At 49.0% G+C, this 27500-nt stretch overlaps 1 protein-coding gene across 1 annotated transcript in view; it reads right to left on the reverse strand.

Moving 5' to 3' along the window:
* Positions 1 to 27500, reverse strand: part of fgf14 (fibroblast growth factor 14) — a gene marked incomplete at its 3' end in the record, with an annotated part of 149405 nt that overhangs the window by 37766 nt on the left and 84139 nt on the right. Inside the window, exons 2-3 of the mRNA XM_084451488.1 lie at positions 6987 to 7097; positions 5424 to 5527 (exon numbers count right to left, since the gene is read on the reverse strand). Coding sequence (XP_084307614.1) covers positions 5424 to 5527; positions 6987 to 7097 — 215 coding nt within the window. The remainder of the gene's footprint in view (positions 1 to 5423; positions 5528 to 6986; positions 7098 to 27500) is intronic.

The raw sequence follows: 27500 nt of genomic DNA on the forward strand, positions 1-27500 counted from the left end.
TTCTCAACAAGAACCGGATTTCGATGCGCATCCCTAATTCACACGCATGTGAGTGAGCGGGCGTGCGTGGGCGTGCGTGGGCGTGCGTGCGTGGGTGTGCGTGCGTGGGCGGGAGGATGTTCACCAGCTCCATTAGCACGGGAAATAAGGTGCGGATGGAGCAGAAGAGCTTCCTGAGGGAAGAGGAACCGGACCAGAGCGAGCCGGACAGAACCGTGGGTCTCCGTGAACAGAACCCAGAGGAGGGGAGACCCTGCCCCCCTAAGCCCGTCTCACTGCTGGACTCTACGGAGACAGGCCCTGCCTGACGCGGATATTGGAGAATAAAACTGAACTGATCAAAACTGATGCAGTAGATTGAGTCTAGGATGCCCTTGGGTGGTTACTGTTCAGGGGTGAAGGACTGGACACACACATAGCTGAATGAATGTGAGGATTAGAAACAGAATCTCTCACACTACTTGTACGTCGTGTACGTTCCCTAGTGAGCGCAGGTGAATCAGAGAGAGCATGAGATACAATGAGGGAGAACAAGAGTGAGGGCAGAGTGGGGGCGGAGCGAGGGCAGAGTGAGGGCAGAGTGGGGGCAGAGTGAGGGCAGAGTGGGGGCGGAGCGAGGGCAGAGCGAGGGCAGAGTGAGGGCAGAGTGGGGGCAGAGTGAGGGCAGAGTGGGGGCAGAATGGGGGCAGAGTGAGGGCAGAGTGAGGGCAGAGTGAGGGCAGAGTGAGGGCAGAGTGAGGGCAGAGTGAGGGCGGAGTGCGGGCAGAGTGAGGGCAGAGTGAGGGTAGAGTGAGGGCAGAGTGAGGGCAGAGTGAAGGTAGAGTGAGGGCAGAGTGAGGGCAGAGTGAGGGCAGAGTGAGGGCGGAGTGAGGGCAGAGTGAGGCCAGAGTGAGGGTAGAGTGAGGGCAGAGTGAGGGCAGAGTGAGGGCAGAGTGAGGGTAGAGTGAGGGCAGAGTGAGGGCAGAGTGAGGGTAGAGAAGGGGAGATGGGGTTGGAGTGCATCAGTGTGCCTACCCACTAGCTTTAGGAGCCCCTCTCACTGAAATACAGTGCATGGCAGCTGTAATGTACAGTACATTAATTCCCAATGCCCTTCTGTAAATCCACTTCAGTCTATAGATGCTAGATCAGTCCCTCTCTGTGTAATCTGCTTCAGGGTTTTAGCGGAGTGGTGATTAAAGTTTACAGGATTCCAATATATACCTGTCTCTCTAGCTCCTCTCCCATCAGCACTAACAAGGAGGGGCAGGAGGGGAATGGGAATGTGCTGATCTGACATTCCCTGTGTGTGTGTGTGTGTGTGTGTGTGTGTGTGTGTGTGTGTGTGTGTGTGTGTGTGTGAGAGAGAGCTGAAGGACAGATGGAGGGATCAGAGACAACGATCCTGATGTAAAGTCCTAGGAGAGAGTGCCTGTTAGGATGTTTGTCAAGCTGACTGATAAGGCTAACTGGTAGGATATATACGGTAGGAGAAGGCTGGTGTGTGTGTGTGTGTGTGTGTGAGAGAGAGAGAGGTGGCTCTGGTTAAAATTCAACATATCTTTGCCAATGTTCACATCCCTCTCAAGGCACTGAGAGGAATGATGAACAAAACTGTCCAGCTGGTCAGAGAGTGGGTGGGTCTCCACACACTCCACACGGAGCATCGTCTTCCTCCCGTGTGGAGAGGAAGGACTGGGAGTCCCTAATGTTGAGTGGACTTACATAGCCACCCGACTAGCCCACCTGGTCCACATGCTCAACAACGACGATGTCACGGTCAGAGAAATGTCCAGGGCCTCTCTACTACTGGATCTATGCAGGAGGTAGGTCCCCCTGGCCACCGCAAGGTCCCCCTGGCCACCGCAAGGTCCCCCTGGCCACCGCAGACCAGAACAACGTCCTGGGCTTCCAGAGGAAAGAGTCTGCGAAACTGGACTCTCGGGCCAATGGCTTCGGGGTCTGGTCTGACTGGCCAGACCTTAATGATCTCTGCAACTGGACTGGAGTTCGGCTGAAATGGACAGGACTTAACACACAGACTGATGTTCCTGTCTCTGATGAACTGATCTCAGACCCCTGTGTGGTTGTGAAGACCATCATCATCACACCGCAGGGAGAGACCATCGGACTGTCCAGAGACTCCACCATCATCACACCGCAGGGAGAGACCATCATCATCACACCACAGGGAGAGACCATCGGACTGTCCAGAGACTCTGCATGGAGGGTTCTGCTCAACATCAAGCAGTCTGAGATCAGACAGCGCTGGTGTGGACTCAGAATGCAGGGAAAGCTATAGCTTGTATAGAGTTTGCTGACCATTCAGTCTCACACTCTGTGTTTAAGAACGCTGCCGTAGGTGAGGATGTCCTCAAATGTACTACATGTATCAAAGCAAGACTGCAGGTATCACCTACTAAGTACAATCTGTCCCCCTGGTATCCTTACATTCACAGTCCATTCTGTTTAAATCATCAGGATTCACAACATCTAGAATCCACTGCACACATAACAAATGGTTGTAATGCATATAAACACCTGTACATAGCTCACCGTGACGTATTGTGGACATTGTATCTGATGCAGTACAGAACATTTTACCATCCAGTGCAGCCATGTACAAGCATACAAGAGTGCTACCAGAATGCTTTGGTTTTACCAATGATGTCCTTGCTTACGTCCTGAATACACCTGATGTTGTTTTTATTGACACCAGCCACAAGGAGGTGCTAATCTTAGAAGTAGGCTGTGTCTTTGACCTGTACATGGACCAGACTTTCCAGGACGAGTATCTAAAATACCGACCACTGCTCGACGTAATAACCAGCTTTGGGTACACGTGTACATTTTGTATACTCATATTGGGAAGTCTTGGCCATGTATACACATGTACTGTGAGTCTGAGGATTGCTGGCTCGCTAAAGAGAAAAGCCAAGCAAATTGCCAAATTCTGCTGTCTCAGCTGTTATTGGCAGCTTAGCCGTGTGGAGAAGGAGGTGCTGTGTGAATCCTTAAGTGTTCAATGCTGCTTAGCCCTAATATATTTGATTCCCTGTTTATGTAATATAATTTGTGGAACCAAATAAAGTATTTGTGTGTGTGTGTGTGTGTGTGTTAGGTCTGCCCCCTGTAAGTCGACGAGTCGAATCATTAGTCTGTTGAGTCAACTGAGATTCTGTAAGTCAAGCAGTCATTTTTTGCTCCACTGTCAAGTTCTCTGCTCTGGGGGGCTGAGACCACTCACCTGACTTGTGATTTATATAGAACAGGACAATCAGTGGTTTTAGACCTGGGCTATTACCATACTGTAGCTATTTGTTGTGCAGTAAAAGGAGAATTAAGACTGATATAGCGGAGCGAAGATCAGAGCGAAGATCAAATCGCCCAACGATTTGACGACGGCTACGGGAAACACTGCACACAAATGTGGGGTCATCCGGAATAGATGGACTATGTGGGCTAGATGGTTCATGTTTAGCAAGAAGAATAGGTGTCTTTTAGTGTGCCGCCTGGGGAAAAAAAGAAAGAAACTGGTTTGAACAGGCAAATCTGATTCTACTCACAAAATTCAGGGTAAGGTACAGCCCTAGTGTGTGTGTGTGTGTGTGTGTGTGTGTGTGTGTGTGTGTGTTGTGGAGAAAAGTGTTTCAGCACCACGGACAGCAGCTCAGACAGACACGTGGGCATGGCGTCACGGAAGGGAGATTCTCCCTCGCCTCGCTTCCCAGCCCATCAGCTGACTGGCGGGAAACTCAGGGGGAACTCAGGGGGGAACTCAGGGGGAACTCAGGGGGGAACTCAGGGGGAACTCAGGGGGGAACTCAGGGGGAACTCAGGGGGGAACTCAGGGGGAACTCAGGGGGGAACTCAGGGGGAACTCAGGGAGGAACTCAGGCAGAAAGGAAGTGGGAGGACGCAGTGGTGTGGCGAATGAGAGCCGGACTCCGGCACATAGAGCGCCTAAGTAGAAGGAGGAAGAAAAATCCGCCATGGGACCTTAAATCTGAAAAAATATGGTAGTGAACGCTGTGAGAAAAATGATTTATTGATCCCGATTGAATTGTGCCATGACCATCACATATGATGTTTGTTAATTTAAAACATAAATTTTACTCATCTTGGTTAACTCGCAAGTTAGCTATTATTACAGTAGCTGACACTACACTCGTTTAACCCTCACCAAAACCTTGTAAAGGCGATCTCGCATGCCAGCTCTTTCAGAACTGACTAACTCTCCTTTACTATTCCTGCAGCTCTCAACATGGCCAGACTAATAGTGATTTCCACCTCTTTTGTTAATAATTTTAAACTCCTTCTGGAATGACTGCTTTACAGTATTACGACAAACTGTGACTTTGTTGACTTGCAAAATTATGTTTAAAATTGACAAACATCATATGTGACGGTCATGGCACAATTCAAACGGGATCAAGAAATGTGTTTATCGCCACTGACTACTCTACGTATTTTTTGCAAATGAAGGTCTTGGCTCTTCCTGCTTCTGCTTAGGCTCTCTAGGTTGAATGCACTTATTTTAAGCCGCTTTGGATGAAATTGTCTGCTAAAGGACTGTAGTACAGTGTGATGTCATGTACTGTAAACTCCAGCTATCTGAGTTAGCCGGGACACTCCTGGACATGAACACTGTCATGTGACAAACGTGTCACAGCGTGCCTACCCCCTGTGCAGCTGGCGGCGCTGGCCGGTGTCGTACTCCACCACAATGACTGAATACGTTTCTCTCTCCCAAAGCGTTATATATGTCTCACAAACATGAGAGGTACCGGGTTCTGTGTGTGTGTTCTAGCACGGTTCTATGAACCGTGACGGTGAATCTTGAAGTTCAACTCCCTCGCGTGCGCGTATTGTAGATGCCGTTGGCGAGAAAAACCCCTGTGCAGTCTGGAGCCGTTGCATCTGAGGAATATAAAGCAATAGGCGGGATGGACTATTTGTGGTAATGGAATTTCTCGCTTTCTCTGAAATGCAATTAGCCTCCAGTAGAGGAGGTAAATATTCTAAACATGCCGCGTGCTCCTCCCTCGCCGGAAAGGACATATGATTCAGAGGAGACTGTTTCCCGTCAGGATAAATACTGGAAAAGGAAGATAAAAGGGTGTGTGTGTGTGTGTGTGTGTGTGTGTGTGTGTGTGTGTGTGTGTGTGTGTGTGTGTGTGTGTGTGTGTGTGGGTGTGTGTGTGTGTGTGTGTGTGTACGTGCATAGTTGCAACACAGTTCAGCATCTTATATAGATCATACAGTTCTCTGGACACCATAATTAGAATGGAAGAGAACAATATAGAAAACAACGGAATATAAATAAATAGAAAATAATGCAATAGCATGCAACAGAATAGAATAGAATAGAATAGAATAGAATAGAATAGAATAGAATAGAATAGAATAGAGCAGAGTGAGTGAGAGAATAGAGTGTGACCTACTGATGTGTAGAGATGCCCCTCCCCGTTCATGGCGATGTATAACCCTGTCTTCACGGACTGAATGGCGACAACTCTGAGGCCCACAGGAATGAGGTTGAACAAAGCTGCAAGACAGACACACACACACACACACACACACACACACACACACACACACACACACACAGACACACAGACATACATACATACATACATACATACATACATACATACATACATACATACATACATACATACATACATACATACATACATGCATGCATGCATGCATGCATGCATGCATGCCCGCACACACACACACACACACACACACACACACACACACACACACACACACACACACACACACAGACAGACAGAACAGACAAAAAATATCACATTATAAACATATCACATTATAAACATAGTATCAACTCAATTGTTAGCAGGATTCAATGTGGATTAGGTGTGATGACACAAGCAATCTGTAATTAGTCAAAATAAATCATATAAGCCAGTGTCTTAAAAAAAAAAATCCATTCTGGCGAAGGCGGTCGCTGGTTGGTGAAGGCGACTAGTCTAGTTTGGTCCAGGCCTTCTCTGACAGCCTGACAGGCAGCAGCAGTATCAGCAGCCTGGGAGGCAGCAGTAATTGGAGGTGCCGGTGGCGCGTGTCTGATTGAAGGTCTCTTTGTTGGTGAAGGTCTCTAGGACCTGTTAGGTAATAGCTGTGTTTGTAGTTGAAAGGGGGCTGTGTCCCTGGCTGGGTCAGTAAGTGTGTGTACGGCTGATTTAGCTGTGACACAAAGTGCGTGTGTAGGGTGGTGAAATGGTGAAAGTGTGTGTGTGTGTGTGTGTGTGTGTGTGTACAGCTGATTCAGATGCAGAGATCAGATGAACTCTTCTGACCTCCAGGTAATTGGTTTTGGCATGACTGTGGCCGGAGAGGTGGATCAGAGAGATTATGGATAGTGTGTGTGTGTGTGTGTGTGTGTGTGTGTGTGTGTGTGTGTGTGTGTGTGTGTATTGCTAATTGGCCCAGCAGTGTCCTTATATTTGTCTAGGTCTGTCAACAGGAAGTGACACGTGTCATCTCCTCTGTTGGAGACATGGAGACAAGCTAGCGTGTCAAGCTAGCGTTAGCACGGCATGGTGAAATCAAATTAAGCAGCTAGCCTGGAGCGCTAGGGAAGCAGTGCCAGTGAAGGCTAATAATACCACCCTCTCCCTCTCTCCCTCTCTATCCTGCCCCACTGTTCACTGGTCCACTTTCCTTGTCTCTCTGAGAGAACTACTCACCTCCATTCTCAGATTGCTATTTGGGAATACAGTCGGCCAAAAAAGATCCCTGGGTCACACAAATTTGTGTAACTTCATAGTCAAGCCAAACTATATGGTGGCAAATGGTCCAAACGGGACTTGTTTGAGGTGGAATCACATTCTGATGATTTCCATAATTTTCAGATGAAGATGCATTTGCTCAGGCCTTCTACTGGGCCTCACTGGCTTGCGAGGTCCTATGTGAGCAGACCTGGTCTACCTGTTGTGTCCAGTGTGGAGGCGGCGGTAGGGAAGGGTACTCACAGGAGTTACTGCTGTCATCCTTGGTGCCATCAAGAGAGCCATCGGGGTTCATCTGCAAGTAGTATCCCTGCCTGCAATATAACCTGGTCACTATACCCTTGAGCTGGGGATCTGGGGAAGAGAGAGAGAGAGAGAGAGAGAGAGAGAGAGAGAGAGAGAGAGAGAGAGAGAGAGAGAGAGAAGAGAGAGACATGGTTTAGCGAATACTGCAGATAAGATCAAGACGTAACATTGAAGTTGAAGTCGGCCCACGGAACATTCTCCCAAGTCAAGAAGTACACTCGATAGTTACCCACGGGCATTGTTTGGAAATGCTGTGTGGCTATTGGCAGGCATTATTATTCAGATGCTTTTTCTGCCAAGGCATCTTAAAGGACTTTTTTACTTTTACGACCGCCAGTTTATTTCCACCGGCCAATCATGATGCAGCCAGGACTCCCTATGTGTAAAGCCTTCGCTGAAGCTAGAGAAAAGGAATCAAATTATAAGAGGCCAAATTAATCTCCTCCTACCTCCCAGAGTGCACTAAACAGCGCCTTCTGTGATCCTCAGGCTGGCGAGACATGCACATTTACAAATGCACACATGAACCAGGTATGGTTAGGACAAGTGGCTACAGTACATAAGTGACTAGGGGTTGACTTTTACTGGTGCTTACTTTGCTACTGTTGCCACTCTGTGACATCAAAGCTGGTACCGACGGGTACAAGAGTCCTTTGATGTTAAGATGGTCTACAGTCTCATAAGGTTACATAAATGCACATACGTCTAAGCAGGATCGGCAATGTGGCAATAATGGGGGCAGCAAGTGTGTAGAGGCCTCAGAATGCAGTTTGTAGCCTACTTACAGTATTATTCAGATCTGGATTCGTAATACACAGATAAGAGCATTAGAGAGATTAAATACTGTCATCATTGTGAGCATTTTCCATAAAGAAACCAGCCTGGCTTATGTGCGTGGCTGGCTTGTTTCTGTTCAGGACTGGTAGGACGGAAGCTAGTCATGCCTCGGAAATAGCTGTGAATTGAAATGACATGAAATAATGTCTGATAACTTAAGATAGGTCTTGTTGCCTGGACACATCAGTTCCAATGCTAATCCAGCACAATAAGAGCGGGATAGCCAGTTAGCTCATGAGCTCACAACAGCTAGCAGCAGCTTCCATAACATTGGCCGGGTTTCCTGAAATCTTCTTAGCGCTAAGAAGCTCTTTGAGTCTTCTTAAGGCTCACTCTTGTTTCGGGAGCCTTAAGAAGACTCAAAGAGCTTCTTAGCGCTAATAAGGTTTCGGGAAATGCAGCCATTAATTGTAGCGATCAGTGGCTAAAGCAGTTACACTGATGGTAACATAAAGTCATCCCCACCGGGTCTTGAACCCTGGTCTCCCGGTCGGGAAACCAATGCTCTCACCACTACTCTACTTGTGCAGTGGAGATAGGCGGGTTGATTTTGGTGTCCTTCTTGATTTTGGTGTGCTGGGACTACTGCCTCTAGTGGTGCCAACAGAGAGATTCAGGCCAACATTGTCCGGAGTAAGGGAGGGAGGGAGAGAGAGAGGGAGGGAGTGATAACTGGACCAACGCTATACTAGGTGCGCTGGTTTCCAGCCACGCACAAAATTTTAAAAAAAATAAAATAAACTGGTTGTGGTCCCACTGGGTCCCATGCTATCCACATTAGCTTTTATTGTCGAGACAGTCAACACCACAGATTCCATTCTTATAGAGCCCTGGGGATATCTTCAATTACCTTCATCTAAGCCCTGTTTTGTGTGTGAGTATGTATGTATGTGTGTGTGTGTGTGTGTGTGTGTGTGCGTATGTGTGTTTATCTGTGTGTATCTCTATGTATGTGTGTGTGTGTTTATCTGTGTGTATCTCTGTGTATGTGTGTGTTTGTGTGCATGCGTGTGTGTGCGTGCGTGCGCACGGTCTCAGCTAGCCCGGCCGTGGGTAGAGACAGACGTAGCTGGCGCAGGTCCAGGATGTGTGGCTCGTCCAGCCAAACGCGGCCGTGTGGGGGGCGTCGGCTTCATCCGGCCAGAGACCTCCCACTGCGGACCCGCAGGAGAGCGGCTGAGTGGGACCCCCCAAGCCCCCTGCTGGGACCGGAGGAGCTCTAACGCAGGGCTTTCAGGAACCTCCGAAATAGAGCGGAGCACAAACCGTCTGCAAAACCCCGAGGCCGAGCAACGCGCCCGAGGCCTGACCTCCGTTGATCCGTCTCATTTCCCATCTAATAGCGTCCGGGTTGGGATTAGAGATCAGTCGTATCGAACGCGCCGTGTCCGTTCTGACCGTTCCAGAATGAGCTTCAGTTCAAAGCCTGCAGGTATCAATGAGGAGAGGCCGTCTCTGTCTCTCCCCCTTCATCCTGCTCCTACTCTGAAGGCAGGGTTACCTGGGTAACTAACAAAATGGATCCTTTCATCTGTGAATTGGCGACAAATGGCAACCTGTTATTGTTCTGTCAGCTGTCTGCCCGTGTCGTGTGTTTGTGTGCGTGTGTTTGTGTGTGTGTGTGCGTGTGTGTGTGTGCGTGTGTGTGTGTGTTCTCTCCTGGCCCAGTGCCTGGAAAAGAGGCTGCAGAAACACATCAAAGGACAGGGACTAGGGACATCAAGAATCAATGAGAACACCTCAGAATGCAACTCTCTCTCTCTCTCTCTCTCTCTCTCTCTCCCCCTCTCTCTCTCTCTCTCTCTCTCCCTCTCTCTCTCTCTCCCTCTCTCTCTCTCTCTCTCTCTCTCCCTCTCTCCCTCTCCCTCTCTCTCTCTCTCTCTCAGAAGTGTATAGCATTACATTGAGATATTGGTATTTACATGTTGAGTTGAGTTCCACAAACCTTCATCCAATGCACATGCACACACACACACACACACGCCACACCACACGCGCACACACACAAACACACGCACACGGCTCTCTACTGTAATAAGAGCACAAGAGGACAAATTAAGATGGCCTTCCTCCAATCAACGACTGACTTTGATCAGCAGTGCACTATATCTGTGGGTGTGGGATTGATGGGTGAGTGTGTGCACACGCATGTGTGTGTGCGTGTGTGTGTGCGTGTGTGCGCGCATATGTGTGTGTGTGTGTGTGTGCATGTGTGCACATAGGTGATCTTTCCTGTTCTAGCAAGTAATAAATCAGGAGACCCCTGCTCACCCCTCCTTGGTAAAGGACAAAGCTTGTCCATGCTACTGTATGCTAGCTAGCCACAACGCTAACTGACTCTCTGAGGTTCCCATCTAGGATCAGTCAACCACAAAGAGAAGAAACTGGACGGAGAATTAAACACAGTGTTATATTTACAGTATATTTATCGATATATTTCGATTGGTCATAAATAGCGGCATGGAAATGTTTGATTTACCGCCCCATAAAGTTAAAAAGGTGCCCAACACATCTATGATGCAAACACACGTTTGCCCTCCGCGAAAAACATCCGCTCGATTATTCTTGCCTGCCAAAAGAACATGGCCATGTGTGTGTGTTAGAACATGGTCATACTTGTGTGTTAGAACATGGCCATGCGTGTGTGTTAGAACATGGTCCCGCGTGTGTGTTAGAACATGGTCCCGCATGTGTGTTAGAACATGGTCACGCGTGTGTGTTAGAACATGGTCATGCATGTGTGTTAGAACATGGTCATGCGTGTGTTAGAACATGGTCATGCGTGTGTGTTAGAACATGGTCATGAGTACGTCACTACATGTGTTGGAGTGAAATGTGACGTTGATGGGCGTCTGTCATTCACAGGGACAGCGCTCGGGTGCTAGATCAGAAGACTTGAGCACAATTCTTAGATTACAGCCCAGGGGTGATAGTACAGGAGCTACTCTAGATAAAACTAGGGGCTATTCTTAGATTCTATATAGTAAACGTGAGACATTTGCAAACCTCTGTCATGCTTATGTGTGTAAACCCTAACATGGCTCATGTGTGTAAACCCTAACGTGTGTGTAAACCCTAACGTGTGTGTAAACCCTAACGTGTGTGTAAACCCTAACGTATGTGTAAACCCTAACGTGTGTGTAAACCCTAACGTGGCTCATGTGTGTAAACCCTAACGTGTGTGTAAACCCTAACGTGTGTGTAAACCCTAACGTGGCTCATGTGTGTAAACCCTAATGTGTGTGTAAACCCTAACGTGGCTCATGTGTGTAAACCCTAACGTGTGTGTAAACCCTAACGTGTGTGTAAACCCTAACGTGTGTGTAAACCCTAACGTGTGTAAACCCTAACGTGGCTCATGTGTGTAAACCCTAACGTGTGTGTAAACCCTAACGTGGCTCGTGTGTGTAAACCCTAACGTGGCTCATGTGTGTAAACCCTAATGTGTGTGTAAACCCTAACGTGGCTCGTGTGTGTAAACCCTAACGTGGCTCATGTGTGTAAACCCTAACGTGTGTGTAAACCCTAACGTGTGTGTAAACCCTAACGTGTGTGTAAACCCTAACGTGTGTAAACCCTAACGTGGCTCATGTGTGTAAACCCTAACGTGGCTCATGTGTGTAAACCCTAACGTGTGTGTAAACCCTAACGTGTGTGTAAACCCTAAGGTGTGTGTAAACCCTAACGTGGCTCGTGTGTGTAAACCCTAACGTGGCTCATGTGTGTAAACCCTAAGGTGTGTGTAAACCCTAACGTGGCTCATGTGTGTAAACCCTAACGTGGCTCATGTGTGTAAACCCTAACGTGTGTGTAAACCCTAACGTGTGTGTAAACCCTAACGTGTGTGTAAACCCTAACGTGGCTCGTGTGTGTAAACCCTAACGTGGCTCATGTGTGTAAACCCTAACGTGTGTGTAAACCCTAACGTGTGTGTAAACCCTAACGTGTGTGTAAACCCTAACGTGTGTAAACCCTAACGTGGCTCATGTGTGTAAACCCTAACGTGGCTCATGTGTGTAAACCCTAACGTGTGTGTAAACCCTAACGTGTGTGTAAACCCTAAGGTGTGTGTAAACCCTAACGTGGCTCGTGTGTGTAAACCCTAACGTGGCTCATGTGTGTAAACCCTAAGGTGTGTGTAAACCCTAACGTGGCTCGTGTGTGTAAACCCTAACGTGGCTCATGTGTGTAAACCCTAACGTGTGTGTAAACCCTAACGTGGCTCGTGTGTGTAAACCCTAACGTGGCTCATGTGTGTAAACCCTAACGTTTGTGTAAACCCTAACGTGGCTCGTGTGTGTAAACCCTAACGTGGCTCATGTGTGTAAACCCTAACGTGTGTGTAAACCCTAACGTGGCTCGTGTGTGTAAACCCTAACGTGGCTCGTGTGTGTAAACCCTAACGTGGCTCATGTGTGTAAACCCTAGCGTCATACATGTCGTTCTTCGCTCAGTCACATAATGGACCGTGTTGGGATCTGGGCCAAGTCATTATGTCAAAGGAAAATACATATGACTGAGAATGACACTGCATTTTATGTCAGACTAGCTGAGAGGGCTTCAGGGCACCGTATGTCAGATGTTGGATGTCAGATGTTGGATGTCGGATGCTGGATGCTGGATGTTGGATGTTGGATGTTGGATGCTGGATGTTAGATGTCGGATGCTGGATGTTGGATGTCGGATGTTAGATGTCGGATGTCAGATGTCAGATGCTGGATGCTGGATGCTGGATGCTGGATGCTGGATGTTGGATGTTGGATGTCGGATGTTGGATGCTGGATGTTGGATGTCGGATGCTGGATGTTGGATGTCGGATGTTGGATGCTGGATGTTGGATGTTGGATGCTGGATGCTGGATGCTGGATGTTGGATGTCAGATGCTGGATGTTGGATGCTGGATGCTGGATGTTGGATGTTGGATGCTGGATGTTGGATGTCAGATGCTGGATGTTGGATGTCGGATGTTGGATGTTGGATGTCGGATGCTGGATGTTGGATGTTGGATGTTGGATGTTGGATGTCGGATGTCGGATGTCGGATGCTGGATGCTGGATGCTGGATGCTGGATGCTGGATGTTGGATGCTGGATGTTGGATGTTGGATGTCAGATGCTGGATGCTGGATGCTGGATGCTGGATGCTGGATGTTGGATGTTGGATGTCAGATGCTGGATGCTGGATGCTGGATGCTGGATGCTGGATGCTAGATGCTGGATGCTGGATGCTGGATGTTGGATGCTGGATGTTGGATGCGCTGGGGAAATCCTCTGCTGCTTCAGAGAGAGCTCTCCGTTGAGCTATGAAGCAGGTCGGCTTTTCTCTTGCTTTCTCACCCCCCCTCTCTCTTTTACGCTCGCTCTCTTTATCACTCCCTACCTTTCTCTCATTTTCTCTCTCTCTCTCTCTCTCATTCTCTCTCTCTCTCTCTCTCTCTCTGTCACTCCCTCTCTCTTTCACTCTCCCCCTCCCTCCCTCTCTCTCTCACGGTAGAGCCATGATATTGTTTTTTGAAATAGAGGTACCCCCACCTCTCTCTCTCTCTCTCTCTCTCTCTGTTTCTCTCTAGGGAAAGGTGGGCAGAAGAAGTTGCCCTTCAAACACATCACAATAACAAAACAAAACAGGAGCTGAAATGCTGGTTTTCTGCTACAGAGACGTTCCGCTCTGTCTGTGTACCTCAGGGAGACTCACACAGTTGATCCACCATGTAGGTTTACTGGGGGTATAGTATTCTCACCAGGGGACTCCCCTTCTCTCTCTCATCTCTCTCTCTCATCTCTCTCTCTCTCTCTCTCTCTCTCTCTCTCTCATCAACCGTTTATCCTCGCCCATGCCTGTGTATACCTCCTCTACTCAATAAAGGCAGCTGCAGCATACACACACGCGCGCACACACACACACGCACACACACGCACGCGCACACACGCACGCACGTGCACGCACGGCATCTGTGGACAACAACTGCCAGCCCAGTCCTTGACTGACCCAGTTTAGGATGTTTCTGGAACACGGACGGGGCTTTTCCAGCCAGAGGAGGGAACACCCTGTCCGTCTGACCGCCCGCCTGTTGTCATGGCGAAGGAGAGGAAGTGAGGGAAGCTGCCGCTGCCCCTGTTCTGTCTGTGTGTCTCAAGGTCGCGTCAACAAGGTCACAAACGCCTCCTCTGAGAGAGGCAGTCTCACTGCACCGTCTCCTACAGCGTTACAGTCCACCATTTGAAGACAGATGCCCACCGATGCCCAATACAGATGTCAGATAATCTATATAATCTGACATCAAACCTGTCCTGAGGGCTAATCTGGTAAACTACAGTTAGAATTGCAATCTAATTGAATAATCTATAAATCCAATGTATGACCTGATGCTGGTGTGGTGCGATCAGTGGACAACCTGGCACAGCTGGTGGTCGACCACCTCGTCTGCTGTGCGAGGACAGGATTGGATGCATAACGGACCGAAGCATGACCTTTCAACTCTCGAATGGAGTTAGATCCTAACTGAGGTTCAGGGGGATAAAGGACAACACCGCTGCCGTTCCAATCTAGCGAGAAGCACCCGGCCACGCCTTGCCAATCAACTCAACTGGACACACCTGTTATCCACAGTATAGAAACCTGCCTAACCTGCTGATATCTCTCTTGTTCATATGCTTTCATCCCACCCCCTCCCTATCTCCTCATCCGCTCTCGAGCGCCTCTATCTGCCATTCAGATACCACTCAGGGGTCTCATGCCTGGATACACTATCTCATCTCATTCATTCATTCATTCATTCATTAATACTGTACATCATTTAACTGTCAGCTATCCATCCCCTATTATTGTCAGTCATTCTTTCTGTTGTCATGTCATTGGTTCATTCCGTCTATTCCAGTAAACTTCCTTAAACGTTCCCAGTTGTTGGTGTTGTCTTATGAACTCATGAACAAGCCAGATAACCATGGGATTAAGAGACATATGGTCAAGAGACATATGGTCAAGAAATCCATGAAATGAATCAATGCTATAATGGTTGGGCCACAGACCGCTTCCATGTATGCATTGCAGGATTATGCACTGGAAAGTAAATACATGACATAGATTAAGTACCAGTCAATACTACCCTGCATTCTGTCTGGATCCCCCATTCTAACCCAAAAGGATCACAGTGTTTCCCATGCTGCAGTATGTTGCTCTGGGTTCCTAGGGAGCACATTCAGCATATTCCCATGCCATAGGCTTTGCATTGGCACCAAATAAAAGACTGCATCTCCCTCTGATAAAGAGACCCACTCAGCAGATCCTGTGGCTGACTCTGATCCTCACCCTGCCTTCGTATCTCTGGGGGGGATAGACCTTGTTTACCTCGCTGCTTTACCCTGTCTCTTTGAACAAAGCCAGGCTGTATTTTACAAGGAACATTGATTGTTGATGTGGCCTATTCTGACATGTAGGTTGGGGCGAGTGTGTGTGTGTGGGAAGGGGGGGGGGGGGCTCTGGTCACAATGCTTCTCTGTCTCTGACAGTCTCTAGAGATCTCAGACAGGCCATACTTACACAGTCTCTAGATGTATGTCTATATATCTGTCTGTCTGTCCGTCCGTCCGTCCGTCCGTCCGTCCGTCCGTCCGTCCGTCCGTCCGTCCATCCGTCCATCCGTCCATCCGTCCATCCATCCATCCATCCATCCATCCATCCATCCATCCATCTATCTATCTATTATTCGCCGGGGACGTCTTTCCAGGGAAGCCAGTATTAAATGAAGCCCACCAAACACGCCATTAGTCTTACTTAGGAAACTGTGCGTGTGTGCGCGTGTGTGTGCATGTGTGTGTGCACACGTGTGTATGTGAGTGTGTGTGTGTGTGTGTGTGTGTGTGTGTGTAAGGGAGTGATAGAGAGAGCAAGTGTGAGAGAGAGTGTGTGTGTGTGTGAGAAAGAGAGAGAGAGAGAGAGAGAGAGAGAGAGGCTGGTGTGGTGGGCAGCGGCAGGATTTTTCCAAGCAGCCCACTGCGATCCCTGAAAGCTACTGTACAGTTCAAAATCGGCTGTTTAAGATTTCCCCAACTCTCAGGCAAGCTGTGGAAATTAATGAGGTACATTCCCACGAGTCCCTTAATCGCAAATAACACAAATTAAACGCCGGGAAAACCAAGCGTTTGCCCCGTGGTCTGATTTGAACTCCATCATCCAGAAACGAGGACAAATCGCTCATTTCCGAACATCATTCCCCGTCAAGTTGTGTTCCCTTCTTATCATAGATTGGATATATTATAGTGGGATCTGTGAGGACAGTGGGATCTCTCTCGGGGTCTCTCTTGGGATCTCTCTTGGGATCTCTCTTGGGATCTCTCTTGGGATCTCTTAGGGTGATGCCAATACAGTGCCAATAGGATCCCTATTCCAGAGGCTCAGAGTGTGAGGCCTTGAGCCTCTCTAATAAAATGCCTGTTGCAGGTGTGTGGCTGTGAAGACATTCAGGAATGTGTGTGTGTGTGTGTGTGTGTGTGTGGGAGGGGTAATTTATCAGCACGGGATGGCGTCCGCATCTTTGACTCCTAGATTTATCTGTGTGTTATTTCCCCCTCTGAACACCGGTGACAGAGTACTAAGATATACAGCGCGCCGGTCAACCGATTATGGTTTTATCAACTCTGCTATTGGCACGGCTGTGACACTGCCTTCATTCTGGCTGACGATGACAGCCAGTCTAAAAGAGGACACAATAGAGGACCATTTGGAACAAGAAGAACCTTTTACGGAAATGTTCCATAGAAACTACAGTATAGGTATAATATATACAGGTTCCAAATAAAAGTGCTTTCAGCCTCAAGATGATTTTTGGAACTTACAGCCTTTTAAAGGATTATTTCTGACCTGGAAAAGGGTTGTAAAACCTTACTGACTTGAAAAGGCTTCTATATGGAGCTTCCTACAAATTGTTAAATTGTTATATACAGAGACATATTTTTAGAGTGGTTTCTGTACATCAGACAGTTGACATTAGTGCAAATCAAATGTAAAGACACACAAGCACACACACACACACACACACACACACAATCACACACAGCGTCCATCCATTTTCATTCATTACTATAGAGAAAGTGAGTCATGCCAAGTGACTGTCTGGCTGAGAAAGGCTATCAAACTTTAAAATGTCGTCTGCAAGACAGGGCTGTCAGCAACGCCTATTATTCATCCATAATAAACAACTTTAAAATCCGATTCCACTATTTTTGTTATATAATCACTAAGATCCAATCATACGAGTTCTCCACCTATTGGGGATATATATATATATATATATATATTAAAGGAAACAATCAAATGATAATATATAATGTTGATTTGGACAGAATCACCCCATCCTGTAACCTTTCCTGTAGACACAACGCGCGCGCTCAGAGATAAGATCTTTCCTGCAACAGGTGAAATACCTGATGATCGACATTGAACAACAGCCGTCCTCCGTCAAAGGAAGACAGAGAAAGGAGATTTTGTTTTTAATCAGATGTTTCCATACTTGTATACTGTTTTCCGAAAACCATGCCGTTGGTTCATTTGGCTGAAATAGTGGTTGGCTGCTGCTCACAATCCCCCCCAGGTGAAGATATTAGAGAGAAAATGCCGATGACATTTCCATAAGTGGAGAGAATATGTGCGATAAAACAAAGGCCGTGGCCCACGGATTCATACAATTATGCGAGAAAAGATTATGTTTGAAAGGCGTAACCCCCATTCCGAGGCAGATATTGACCTTTTCCTTTGCATAGAAATGAGCTCCGCCGTAGTGCGTGCACTAAGCACTTCATATGAGCTTCGTAGCAATCGAGCCGCGTGCAGCAGCAATACGCGGTGACAGGTCTCTAAACCTGTCTGGAGCATCAGTCGCGGCCGGCCCGCGGCCTGTCAGCTACCTGAGATTGCACGTAAATCAGATGAACGTCCCTCCCACCCCAGCGGCCCCACCAGGGCACCACATGAATCCACAGAAGCCCTTAGAAACAACTGCACGTTTTTCTCCTCCGATTTTTTTTCCTTTTACGCACGGTGGAAACGCAAGAACGAAGGCTTGCGTGTTGGACAAACTGCAACAATATAGCCGTCCGTCACTACTGTTGTTCATCAATACCACAATTGCATGAAACAAAATGAGAGAAATCAGGTCGTGTATAATTCTCATTCAAATCAGTTACTCAGATGAATGGATATGGGTCTACGTCACAGCACAATGCGTTACAGACACAACAGGCACCTCTCACAGGGACGGCAAACTTCCCGCACCTTGTCTCCGTAGCCGACGCTTCCTGAGGCCGAAGATGCGCACTTTGGAGAAGATGTCGACCAGGTTGCCGTTGCAGAGTCCCTTGTTCTTGCTGGGGCTCTTCCGCCGCCGGTTCGTGGCGGGCCGGTCGACATGCTGCTCCCGCGCCTGCCGTTTCTGACGGATCAACCCACTGGCGATCGCAGCAGCCATGGCTCTAAATCGCACAACTGCTAAAGTCCAGTCTGCACACCGAGACTACACAAACAGCCTCCTCTCAGAGCTCGGAGCCCGGGTCACAGCCCCATGTTGGCGGCCTGACGGTCCGATCCGGTCTGTGATAACGGGTCAGGTACAATAGCCTACTTCAGGATGCTCGTGTTTATAGTCGAATCACTACATTTTAGTAGTGATATCAAACAATGCGCTGTCATCTCTCGCACAATTCGTTGGCATCGTGGAAACAGGTATCATGTTATGTTTCATTCCATATTTGCATCAAGAATCCTATCCTCGTTGAGGAGAAATGGCTAAACTCACCCCGAACGCGATCGCAGACGCTCAGTCATACCTGCGTAATCATGTTCGGTTCATTGCCTGGGACATTTTCATTTCCATCTTCTACATGCCCAGTGCCGGTGTATCTCTCTCTCCCCAGTCCTCCTCCGATTCTCCCTTTCCCCTCGTCTCGTTCTGCAAACCGCTGCTGCTCAGGACTCCGGACCCTGGACAGCGGCAGACGCGCAGTGTGCGTGCGTGCGTGTGCGGCACCAACCGCCAAGCAAACAAACACAAGCGCCTTTACTGGCGAAAGAGACACAGTCGGAGAACGAGCACCAGGTCGCCTGGGAGCAGCTCTGGCGGACACGCCGTTTACGCACGGCAAGTTTGCAATTAGCAATCCGCAACAGCGTTCCAAAGTCACCGGTTTGGAAATGCCACAAACGCGCCAGCGAGGAAGCGTTAATATATATCACGCAAGTTCTAGCTGGGTATAGTAAGTTATGTTTCAGTCTTGAAAACATAGGCGACAAGCTTTCCAAACGGATGGAGACTGCTTTTCACAACATATTCCTCCTCTGTATTCCATTGTGTTCACATCTGGGCTGTAGGCGATTTGTGAGTCTCAGTGTGGAAACGGAAAAACAAAAACAACAGGATTGGAAAGAGAAAGACAAAAAGCACGAGTCCCGTGCGTCTGAGTGAGCGCTCAATACAAATACACTTACAACGGTCCCCTGAGCTGCGAAGACAATACAATACGGCTTTCCTTACAGCCTAGAGCCCACGGCAACGGAGACCTGGCCATCAGTGCGTAATCACATCGAAAAGAGACGCGGCTCGTACAACGCATGTAGCCTCTCTCGTCTATTCCCGCGCTGCGAGAGAACGGATGAGAAGTGGGTGCCTGTCGCTTCCGTCCATAGATCAACACCACCTCCACATCAACAAGTCGGAACGACCCGGTCGCTTGTTTGCATTCAGCACAGAGGAGAGTTGTCTCCCTCCTTCTTTTCCTCTCCACCGCTCGAGCTCAAGCCCTCGTTTCGGTTGGGGCCCCCCCCCCGGTCTGTTCGGTCTTGGCTGTTGCTATGAGCTGCTGGTAAGATTCGATATTGTGAAACGGCGGGTCCAGTCGCGCAGTCACGAATGCTCGCGCTGTAAACGCGATAGCACCAGGTTGAAAAGGGCACCTCGCGCCGGGGGTCGATATGGGCACCCAGGAAAAAAAAACACATGCAGCTTATGTGTATTATCACGGAGCCAGAATGCCACCGTCCACCACACCAAGTCACGAGTAAGTGGAGGGCCAGTTAACATGAATTATACACAATCAGGTGTCGACTGTGCAGACAGCACACATGCTGAACATCAAAGGAACAAGACTGCAGTAAGCTACCACTGTAAAATGCGTGAATCCCACTGTCAAATGCGTGAATCAAGCTGAACGGGCAGGTTCAGGTTGTCAGGTTTGCATAAGAAATGAATCCAGGCCATAAAACATACGTTCTCCTACTTCATTGGTCAATCAGCGCCAATTTATAATAGCGCGTGAGCCTCGTACTGCGTGATTTGCAGGGAAATGAAGTGCCCCTGTCATGACCAAGTCTATGCGCACCGCTGTGCTGGAGCTCTCTCCGTTTCTACACCACGGACAGCGGCTCTCCCTCTTTCCGCGGCTCTCTCTCTCTCTCTCTCTCTCTCGCTCTCTCTCTCTCTCTCTCTCTCTCTCTCTCTCTCTCTCACACACACACACACACGCACACACACACGCACATGAACAGCCAGTGACGGCGCATGCAGTTGTAGACTACAACAGCATCAGACAACAGTGGCATTTAACCCCATGGCTAGCGTGTGATCACAGCCTGATTCGCTATGCGAAACGATTCCAGATGCCGGTTCATTAGTAATGAATGCTGCCTGGATTTGAAGATAACCCACTACAGTCATAAACCTCGAGACAGAGCATTCCCGCGTCTCTGGATGAATATCAGAGCAGAATCACAGGCAGAGACATTAAAACTCAACAGAGCCATCTGCTGTTAGTCGCTGTAATGAACCGGTGAGCTGTGCTGTGCCGGGCTGTGTGGGTCTCCACACAATGATACACTTGTTGATGACAAGACAGACGTATGGCGCCAAAGCAGTGGAGAGGCCGTCACACTGCCAAACAGCCCGGGAGGGTTTTTATCTAGACAGCCCTTTCAATTGCACCGGAGACCTCCACATTAATTCAGTGAAATCTTCACAACAATATTGGAAATCCGTTGCAGTTGCAGGTAATTAGACCGGCGATAGGGTACAGTAGCTTTTATGTGGCCGCTTGCGAACCTCATACCCTAGGCAGCTGGCTACATTCCCTTATTTAAATTCACATCGCGGACCTAAAAGGACCTAGGTAGGCTATCTCCTTATTTGTATATCAAATGTATGGGCAATGCTGGTTGATCTGTGTTTCCGACGCGGTAGATCAACCGGGCGCGTCGCCGCTTATGCTGCACGTGGAGTAGCCGCACTATAAGCGTCCTCCGCACGCGTTGTGAATGTATCTGGCCAGCCGAGGTAAGACAGCGACTTCAGTAAGCCGCTGCAGTTTTGCATTCTATCCAGCAGCGGACACTGTCAGCCCAGCAATGACTCCACACACCCACCTAGGGCAGAACACACACGCACAAAAACGCACACACCCACACCCAATGCGAGCTTCAAAGTGCAGATATATCAGGGCATCTGCTGCGAAATGCAGTGGGATTATTTCACCATTGCAGCAGATTAAAAAAGGTTAATGTGATGCTAGGCAGTATGATGGCTTTCAAACAGGTAGAGGTAAGAGCAGAGCAGTATGGGAGGTCAGATACGCTCTCTCCACAGTGCCGAGGCACGGACTCGTCTTGTTGACAACATACCTGTACACCTGCTAGCCAAGATGAGCATGCAAACAGCCCCCTGTGGTGTGTTTGGGTTGGGGGTGGGGGGGCAGACCGTTACCACATGTTAAACAAGACCATTCACATACTATGCAGAGTCTAGGGCCTAGGTGACACACACACACACACACACACACACACACACACACACACACACACACACACACACACACACACACACACACTTCAAAACACACTCATACCATCAGCGTTTGGTAGATAGGCCCAGATGGACCCACGGTGTCAAAGAAATAGGAGTCACGTACCTACATGTCTTTTCCTCCTGAAGGTGTGAGAGTCCATGACCGAGCCATTCCACAGCCCCCCACCCCCTCAGAGATCCCAGAGACCCCCACAGCAGAGCGGCAGAACCCAGCTCACACTGCCTGCTGGCCCCATTTATATACAGCCCTTAACAGGGTTAACATGGTTAGGCTGAGCCGACAGTCCGCCCCAACTGTTCACATTCATTTGTCCAGAGACTCAGTGAGGGATACCTCTGTGTCAGGGAGACCAGCGCCCTGGGGATTCTCCTAGAACGGTATCTATAGTTCGATAAGAGGACCTCGCTGTATGGTGGAGCAGCCGTGTTCATAGATGGTTGAGAAACGGCCGATACGAGCCAAACTATAGACTTGTTTTGACTGAACATTCTTCGACTGAACATTCTGTGCTGAGCATGACCGCTCTCTGTCCATCCCTTGACCACAGTTGACCAAACATACCACAGAAGAGTTTTATAAACTGCGTATCGATATATGCGTGCTTGTGCGTGTCTGTGAAGTCAGAGTGAAGCCGGCAAAGCGCCCGCTGAAAGCGAGGGATGGCGACCAGAGCTGGGAGGGGGGAAGACTTATGAAGGCGCACACCCGACGGGGGAAGGACCTCCTGATCCAATCACGGCCCTGGGGAATCACGTTAGCGCCGGTGAGAGATGACACGCCGCGGGGAAAACGCCAAATGCCACCCAATCGGACTTGAATAAACACGACCTTTGAGTATCCCTGTCCGCCAGCCCCCGCCAGCCCCCACCAGCCTCCGCCAGCCCCCGCCAGCCCCCGCCAGCCTCCGCTAGCCCCCGCCAGCCCCCACCAGCCCCCGCCAGCCTCCGCTAGCCCCCGCCAGCCCCCGCCAGCCTCCGCTAGCCCCCGCCAGCCCCCGCCAGCCTCCGCTAGCCCCCGCCAGCCCCCGCCGGCCTCCGCTAGCCCCCGCCAGCCCCCGCTGGCCCCCGCCAACCCCCGCCAACCCCCGGCTTCCTCTGCCTCAGCCCTTACCGCCTGACGGTGGTGGTGAACGTGGTGAGTCAGCACTTTTCCCCTGGCCCAGGCCAGATGAGAAAAGGAAAGGAACTATCTTAACGCTTCAGTTGACGAAAGGAAATTATATTACCCTATCGGGGTCACAGGAAAGACCTAATTCAATTGAAGATGGGAGTGATGATTTAGCTTTGCTACAGATGATGTGGTTTCTGGCTCCCCTGGCCGTTTCGCTCGCAGTTTGGGTTTTATGTTTTAATCACAGACTGGAAATGTGGCAAGTCCATCCAGAGAGGCAATCAGCCTTGAGGAGGCTAGCTTGTTCTGCAGTGTGTGTGTGTGTGTGTGTGTGTGTGTGTCTGTGTGTGTGTGCGTGCATAGGCAGTGTGTGTGTGTGTGTGCATGCGTGCATAGGCAGTGTGTGTGTGTGTTTGTGTGTGCGTGCGTGTGTGTGTGTGCATAGGCAGTGTGTGTGTGTGTGTGTGCATGCGTGCATAGGCAGTGTGTGTTTGTGTGTGTGTGTGTGTGCGCGTGTGTGTGTGTGCGTGTGTGTGTGTGTGTGACCAATCTGTTTTGTTAGAGAGGTCTAATGGTCCAGTCTAATCAGCCTGTCTGGTTGTAGGGGGTTAACACCTAGAGGTTATGAGCAGAAGAAATAGTGAGCTCCACTAGAACTCCTATTACTGCCAGTAAATCATCCACTGTGGATGAGACCCTCGGAGAGAGGGGAGGACACCAGATTAACCCCGCCTACTATTTATGATACCCTGTGACTGTTTCACCAGCACAGGACAAAGAAAAGTCTTTGACCCAACCTTTGAAATCCAATTTTATCAGCGATACAGTATATCATCAGAAAGAAAAATTACAATCATGTGAGTTAATCAACCACCAGTAAGTATTAAATCAGCAGTAGAACACTGAGCAAGCTGCAGGAGGCTGTGTGCTGGGTATGTAGCTTTCTCTGTACCAAACAATGACCCATTTTTAGTTTATTTATTTACAGTAGCACATAGTAAACAGGGCTAGGAGGGGAACAGAGCCCATAGGGAGGGTACAAAGCTCCACATCCGTCAAGAACAAGAATTAAAACTGAGACAATATAAAATCAATATCAGAACAAGGCGAGAAAAACAAGCGAAAACAAACAAACACAAAAGAGAAAAACACCAGGAAAACAGAGAACGGGAGCAGACACAAGGACACGCAGCTCGCTCTATCAATCACATCTACAAGAGACGGCCCTCAGTCTACTACAGTAGACAGTAGTAGACAGTAGTACATGGTACATGTACAGTAGACAGTAGTACATGGCTCTGCTTTAACATACATGTCAGGGAGCACATAGCATCCACGCCCATCTGGGCCAGCTGTCTCTCTCCTAGTGATGGACAGACAAGTCAGAGTGTCAGAACATCAGAGTAGATAACCACAACGCGTTGACTTCAGCAGTGCTTCTTAACCTCCTCACTGGGATCCAATCGCCCTCTCTCCCCTCTAGTGTACTTGACCAATCACCCTCTCTCCCCTCTAGTGTACTTGACCAATCGCCCTCTCTCCCCTCTAGTGTACTTGACCAATCGCCCTCTCTCCCCTCTAGTGTACTTGACCAATCGCCCTCTCTCCCCTCTAGTGTACTTGACCAATCGCCCTCTCTCCCCTCTAGTGTACTTGACCAATCGCCCTCTCTCCCCATCTAGTGTACTTGACCAATCGCCCTCTCTCCCCATCTAGTGTACTTGACCAATCGCCCTATCTCCCCTCAAGTGTACTTGACCAATCGCCCTCTCTCCCCTCTAGTGTACTTGACCAATCGCCCTCTCTCCCCATCTAGTGTACTTGACCAATCGCCCTCTCTCCCCATCTAGTGTACTTGACCAATCGCCCTCTCTCCCCTCTAGTGTACTTGACCAATCGCCCTCTCTCCCCTCTAGTGTACTTGACCAATCGCCCTCTCTCCCCATCTAGTGTACTTGACCAATCACCCTCTCTCCCCATCTAGTGTACTTGACCAATCGCCCTCTCTCCCCATCTAGTGTACTTGACCAATTGCCCTCTCTCCCCTCTAGTGTACTTGACCAATCGCCCTCTCTCCCCTCTAGTGAACTTGACCAATCACCCTCTCTCCCCATCTAGTGTACTTGACCAATCGCCCTCTCTCCCCATCTAGTGTACTTGACCAATTGCCCTCTCTCCCCTCTAGTGTACTTGACCAATCGCCCTCTCTCCCCTCTAGTGTACTTGACCAATCGCCCTCTCTCCCCTCTAGTGTACTTGACCAATCGCCCTCTCTCCCCTCTAGTGTACTTGACCAATCGCCCTCTCTCCCCATCTAGTGTACTTGACCAATCGCCCTCTCTCCCCTCAAGTGTACTTGACCAATCGCCCTCTCTCCCCTCTAGTGTACTTGACCAATCGCCCTCTCTCCCCATCTAGTGTACTTGACCAATCGCCCTCTCTCCCCATCTAGTGTACTTGACCAATCGCCCTCTCTCCCCATCTAGTGTACTTGACCAATCGCCCTCTCTCCCCATCTAGTGTACTTGACCAATCGCCCTCTCTCCCCTCTAGTGTACTTGACCAATCGCCCTCTCTCCCCTCTAGTGTACTTGACCAATCGCCCTCTCTCCCCTCTAGTGTACTTGACCAATCACCCTCTCTCCCCATCTAGTGTACTTGACCAATCGCCCTCTCTCCCCTCTAGTGTACTTGCAGCTGTACAAGCATTAAAATGCTCCACACAGAATGGCTGGGAGACAGTATGCATCCCAACAGAGTGTATCTATATCCTCATAAACATTTGGCTCTCTGCGGGTGTGTGTGTGTGTGTGTGTGTGTGTGTGTGTGTGTGTGTGTGTGTGTGTGTGTGTGACGGAGCGGTCGGCTTCTCCCTGTGATCAGACGGTGGAGAGCTTGAGGCGTCAACCCCTTCCAACAGAGACAGTAATGAAACACACGACCACGCCTCCTCCTGTAGCCACGGAAACACCCCTCAATCTGCCGCCAAGCTCCTAGCACTCACCATACTCAGACAGACTGTGTTCAGTCAGAGGGAGAGAGAGAGGGGTGGTAGAGAGAGAGAGAGAGAGAGAGAGAGAGAGAGAGAGAGAGAAAGAGGCGTTAAATTGGGAGCGTTCATGAAAATCAGCTCAAGGGTCTAACCGAACGCGAGGTGTCCATGGCGGATCAGATTAATGCAGGGTGCAGCCAAATGTCATTGTGGGCACGCGTTCTGGGTGGCGTCCCCCCGAGCGAAGCGAACGAGCGAGCGCGATCGAAGCGCGGTGTGTCAACCGCGGGGCCGAGGGCTGTTGCCATTTAGTTGACTTTTACACGTTAGGGGGAAACACAATTACGGAGGGAAGGAAAGAGCGCCGCCAGGTCCTAAAGCCCTCTGCCATTAATTATCCAGGCATTCTCCAGCAGCAGCTAATGGCATGCTGAATTATACATCGGTGATATACTGCAGTCTAATGGCTTGACACAGACCATAATGGTGCAAAACAAGTCTGGTGAACAAGCAACAACAACAACAAACCAACAACAAAAAAGATTCGGTACACCACTAGGGATGGGAATGGAGAACCTGGAAAATCTTATGAGCAGAGTGTGAGAGAGAAACTGAGTTTGACACGACAAAGGATGTTGAACTGTAGTTTATCAGGACTGAGATGACGGATGGAGAGAAGAAATGGGAGCGAGAGAGAGAGAGAGAGAGAGAGAGAGAGAGAGAGAGATGATGAGTGGTAGAGACAGAGACAGCGATAGAGGGAAAGAGAGAAAGACAGAGAGTGAAGAGAGAGACTAAGGGGGGAAAGGGAAGTAGGAACGATACTATGAGAGGGCAAGAAACTGCAGTCAGCATGCTTCACACACACACACACACATGTGTGTGTGTGTGTGCGTGTGTGTGTGTGTGTGTGTGTGTGCAACCCTGTTTGCTATGGGGTGTGAAAAGTGCCCTTTGGTTGCTTGTTCAAAGCTTACTTACAACGTGTATGTATGTGTGTGTGTATGTGTGTATGTATATACATACACACACACATACAGACATACACACACGTTCGTGTGAACCAGCAGAGCTCACTGCAAAACATGCGCACATGCGCGGTAGTCGCATGCGACTTCCGCCACGGTCTCCTGTCATTTCTCCCTGGCTTGCAGGCACGACTTGCTCGCACGAAACTTGAAAGCTATGTTATCATGTAGCCAGTAGATATGCTAAGAAAGTTGCATATGTTTGCAAACTAAAACAAGTGAACACAATTTTACAATCGAAAAATGCTTATGAGACCATGATTTTACTTATATGGGGCAAAAGTGGTTTTCCATCGATATCTCTGTCAAATATGCTGCGATCGCGCCCAAAATTTGAAGGGAGCTCGTACACGGTAATATGTGCAGGCAAGTATAACCACATATTTGCAGGTCCAGTCATTCTGGAGAAAATGGGAACGCAACTTTTGTCCTGCGCGACTTTTGACCCGGCTCTCCCCCATCTAAACAAAAAAACAAATTGATTTGGCATACGATCTACCCACAAAGCATGGTCTTGTCATCTAACCATGCAGATATTAATATTTTTAGTGCTATATTTACCATAGTCGTCTTCATTCTCTGAAGCGATGTATCGAAGTCCTTCATTAAGCGAGTCGAAACAGACACACACACACACACAC

This window comes from Borostomias antarcticus (genome assembly GCF_949987555.1).
Source record: "Borostomias antarcticus genome assembly, chromosome: 17".
NCBI lineage: Eukaryota > Metazoa > Chordata > Actinopteri > Stomiiformes > Stomiidae > Borostomias > Borostomias antarcticus.